Below are 4963 nucleotides of genomic sequence, written 5' to 3'. Positions count from 1 at the left end.
TAAGGTCCTCGCGACCGTCTTTTTCGACTACAGAGGAGTGTTGCTCATTGATTTTCTACATGATCGACGTACGGTTAACGCTGCCTACTACTGCCAGCTGTTAGAGGCAGCAAAAGCCGCTTACAGAAGCAAAAGACGCGGTAACCCGAACAGAAACGTCATCCTTCTTCATGACAATGCCAGGCCACATACGGCGGGTGAAACGAAACAAAAACTAGAGGATATGCATTGGGAAACCCTTGAGCATCCTCCATACAGCCCAGATTTGTCACCCTGTGACTATCATTTGTTTGCGCCCATGAAAGATGCACTTGGAGGATTGCGATTTGACAACGATCAAGATGTTGAGGAATTCGTGCGCAATTGGTTGATGACTCGACCTCAAAGTTTCTACGAGCAAGGAATTAACAAGCTTCCAAACCGCTGGAAAAAATGTGCATTTTGCACTGGCCATTTGTAACCACTTGGTAACCTTCCCCTTAATCTTTCCCATTCCTTTTCATCTAGCCACGTCTCCAACAATATGACTACATCCCTTTGTGTCAAATTTCTCATCAACTCCCTATCCTTTCTCTCCAATCCTGCTATATTCCAGTAAAAAATCTTGCATTCCTCCCTACTTTCGTTTTTATCTGTATTCTTCCATACGTAACCCATGTTCTCTTTTCCTTTTTTCTTTCCTCTTCCACTATTTTCCTTAATTTATACCGCATACTTCTTTCTACTCTTATGTTCCCATTTCTTTAGTTTCATCAGTACTATTACCTCCCCTCTTCAGTCTTGCCTTCCTACATTTCGCATTTCCTCTATCTCTACCTTAGTATCAATCCTTTTTAGTACTTCGTCCACCTCTTCCTTCAGCTCCTTCCCCTCTAATCTTATACCCTTTATGACTATGTTTAATTTTCTTTCTTTCTTTCTATTCTTTATTTTATTTTTCTTAGCCTTTTCATCTCCTTATTCCCACTCCTGCCCCCACCACAATCGCGGTTCGAGCTTTCAAGTTTCTTCATTCTACCTAGTATCTCCTCTACCTTTTTATTCTCATTTTCTTCCTGCTTTTCTAGTTTTTATTCCAAAGACTGCATCCTATTTCCTAACTTTTCCCTGACTTCTTTCCATTTTTTATTTTATTCTTAAGTTCCGCCATTTCCCACCTAATTTCTTTCTATAATTCCTCTCCCCTTTCCTCCTGCTTTACTTCATAAATGCCTATTACCTCTATCACCACTTCGCGAATCTCTTTAGTCTTTCCTCTGCCATCGGAACGTCACTTTCATCTCCGCTTCCGTCAGCCCCCTTACTATTATCACTCTTCCCTACCAAACTCTGCTTTTCCGGCGGCGATCTAAACATTTTTTTATATTTCATGCTCGCACTGATATTTTCCTTCTCTTCACTTCTTTCCCTCTTCCCTCTCTTCCTTTTGATAAAAGTCTCAATTAAACCTACGCTTTTTTCTCTTAATCTCACCTTTTCAATAGTTTTCTTATACTTCCCCCTTGCCTTTCTTTCCTTGATCGTTTTTTTTCGACGTGCTGAACACTTCCTGCTCTAAATCTGTTTCTTGCGTGGAGATACTCGCTCGGCTAGCCATGAATCAAATTCAAACTCTCCCGCCTTCTATGCTTCCCTGCCTCTATCTACCTTCGCGGTCTGGTACCTGTCTCTCCTTTCGGCTTCGCGACCCAACCCTGCTACTACCAACCCGATCAACACAGTCCTCCCACCCTGCACAAGTCTCCAACCAACCCAACCTCAACTTCCAAACAAATCTGTCTCAATCCTCCAAAATATCTAACTCGCCTTTTTAATCCCAAAATCCCTTAATTAATCTCTCACATCCGCACCCTTCTACACACTTCCAGATTCCACTCACCTCAAATTTCACCACAATATCAGAAAAACTCAGCATCAACAATTCCCACTACTTTATACTTTCATGCCGGAAACGGAAGTTAAAAATTCATTATTTTTATTAAAAATTCAATTATTTTTATTAAAAATTCAATTATTTAGTGATGTGTGCCTTTTTTGAAGATTTGTCAACTTAGTAAAAAATTCATTTTTGTGGTTCAGAAACCATCCATTTTATTAAACATTCATATTTTTTGGTAGAAAATTAATCTTCTTGGTTAAAATATTTATAATTTCAGGTGAAAATTTAACTTTAATAAAAAAACATTTGATTGAAAATTAATTTTGTTAAATTCAAATGTAACTTTTCCAATTTTTATTGAAGTTAGTTCTTTTTGGAAAAATTCACATTCACTTGAAGAAAATTTGAATTACAGGTTCAAAATTAATCTTTTTGTCTGACCATTTCTTTATTTAAAATTAGATTTTTTTATTAAAAATTAATTTTTCTAAACCGAAAATTTAAGTTCAATTTTTTTGTTTTAAATTGATCTTTTTACTCAAAAATTTGTCTGTGTTCGTAGAAATTTAATCTTTTTATTTAAAAACTCGTCTGTTGGGTTGAAAATTCAATTATTTTGGTCGAAAAATTCTAAGTTTATATTCGAAATTCAACTTTTTTGTAGTCAATTATTTTTTTTCTTTACAACCCCACAATTCTGTTGTAATTTAACTTTTTTGCAAAAATTCATAATTTTTTTCAAAAATCAACTAGTTGGTGATATGTTTATTCTTTTTGTTGAAGATTCTTTAATTTAGTTGAAAATTAATTTTTTTAAATTCATCTTTTTTGGAAGAAAATTAATCTTCTTTGTTAAAAATTTATATTGTTACTTGAAAAGGCATTTATTTTATTTAAAATTCGGGTTTTCTGGGTTAGAAATTTAATGATCGTGATAGCAAATTTATATTTTTAGGTTAAAAATTCAACATTTTATAGGAATTTTTTTCCGCTTTACAATCCAAGAATTCTGTTAGAATTTAACTTTTTTGTAAAAATACTTAATTTTTATCGAAAATTCATTTATTTGATGATATGTTTATTATTATTATTATTATTATATTTTTTTGATGATACGTCCACTTAGTTGAAAATTCATTTCTTTGGCTGAAAACCATGTGTTTTGTTAAAAATTAATCTTTTTGTCTGAAAATTTTATACTTTTAGTTTAAAATTCAACTTTAAGATAAAAATTGTTTATTGGAAATTAATTTTTCATCATTTAAATATAACTTATCCATTTTGTAAGTCCGTCCGTTTTTGTTAAAAATTTATACTTAATGGTAGAAAATTTATATTCTTAGTTGAAAATGAACCCTTTTGGCTGAAAATTCATTTCTTTTTTTGAAATTCGATTTTTTAAATAAAAAAAATTTTTTATTTCAGGAAATTTAACTGTCATTTTTTTCGTACATTTATCTTTTTAGTCGAAAATTTTTCTCTTCTGGTACAAATTTAATCTTTTTAATTAAACATTCATCTGTAGGGTTGAAAACTAATTTATTTTGTTAAAAACTTTTTTTTCGAAAATTCAATTATTGTAGTCGAAAATTCATATATTTTATGTTAAAAATTCAACTAATTTTGTAGAAAATTAGTTTTTTTTTGGGTCTAATTTAATTTTTTTTATTGAAAATGAAAATATTTTTAGGCGGAAATATCAACTGTTACACTTTTTTTTTTGAGAATTTATTAATTTTATTAAAGGTACATCGCATACTTTCTTATAAAATACCTAATTCCGTAAATTTTTAATAAATCAATCTGAAAATTTCCAGAAATCTTCCTTGAATATTAAGGAACAAATGCCTCACTGGAAGTTATTTCAACTAGAAACTTTTCTCGGCAAATCTAAAAAAACATAGTTACTGACCGTCCTAAATTTTTAATAAAATATTAATAAACAATATACGACTTTGAGCTATTTTATTTTTCTGTATACATTAAAGGACTATAATTCATGTGTGCACTTAATTTTAAACAATTTTAACAAAGATTGGTTAACTTACAATTATTTATATTTTAAAAACTTATTGAATTTCCGAATAAAGTTTGTTTAGTTTTTAAATGTTATTATTGAAAATAATCACCTGAAAAGAAACGGAAAAGAGAAGAAAGTCTCGTTTTCTATGCACTGCAAGACTATAAAAAAAAATACAATGTTCGATGACTCAGAATTTTCATGAACTACGACATTCAGGAAATTGTTTACGCATTTTCGAGCAGAAAGCGAGTTCTTCGGTCCGGTCGGATACGCAACATGATTGATTATTAATAAGATAACGTGCTATATTTACCACACTTTCTTAACCTTTTAGGTAAAAAAACAAGTTTTATCAATTATTTTCGTTGTATAAAGTACCTCGTTACAAATATTTTATTCACACTTGGACAGATCATTCAACGTCTCAACTTCATTGTGAATTAAAGACTTCTCGATGATCGTAACGATTTTAGTGTTTGTTATAATTTTACTTGCTGTTTTTCATTATCATGTTCACTGTGGAAGAAAAGGAAAACTTGTGAATAAAATTCCAGGTCCAAAAACTATTCCAGTTTTGGGAAATGTGCATCAATTTATGCTTCCTAATGGTAAGAATGTCATCAATGTTCATTAATTTTATTTAATGGATCTTTAATTAAATTTAAACACTAGAAAAGACATTTTTTAATAATATTCTTGGAAAAAGTATTTTGAACTTGATGTTATCATAAAATATACTTTTATGTGGGCAAACATTTTTTATGTAGAAAAAACGGTTTTAACTACCGTGATTGGAAAAACATCATTAACTACAAAAAATTAAAAAATGCATTTTTATATCGATAGAATAGCGACAAGATAGAACCTTGTTATAAAAATAGTTTAAAAAAATTTTTTGTTAACTTTAAAAATAATTATTGCATAATTTTTGGAAAAAACATTGACTGCAAAGATTGGCAAGTTTTAATTTGAGAGAAGTTATTGTTGCTATGAGTTTAATCATTATTTTATGTTCTTTTAATAAATATGTATATATATATAATATATATGATATATATAAA

The 4963-nt window shown here is 30.1% G+C and overlaps 1 protein-coding gene across 3 annotated transcripts in view; it reads left to right on the top strand.

The window, feature by feature from the left end:
* The window catches only part of LOC117173153 (cytochrome P450 4C1-like), a 58769-nt gene that overhangs the window by 18346 nt on the left and 35460 nt on the right, over positions 1-4963 (top strand). The window contains exons 1-2 of one of the 3 annotated variants that reach the window (XM_033361558.1): positions 4134-4236; positions 4314-4510. The exons of 1 other annotated variant lie outside the window; for it this stretch is intronic. In XM_033361558.1, the coding sequence (XP_033217449.1) occupies positions 4357-4510 (154 nt within the window). In that variant the 5' untranslated portion in view covers positions 4134-4236; positions 4314-4356. One more of the 3 variants, XM_033361557.1, reaches the window with a different exon arrangement.

This window comes from Belonocnema kinseyi, chromosome 5 (assembly GCF_010883055.1).
Source record: "Belonocnema kinseyi isolate 2016_QV_RU_SX_M_011 chromosome 5, B_treatae_v1, whole genome shotgun sequence".
NCBI classification, from domain to species: domain Eukaryota; kingdom Metazoa; phylum Arthropoda; class Insecta; order Hymenoptera; family Cynipidae; genus Belonocnema; species Belonocnema kinseyi.
The sequence above is the reverse complement of the archived record's forward strand: the minus strand, read 5'-3'. Positions and strand labels throughout refer to the sequence as shown.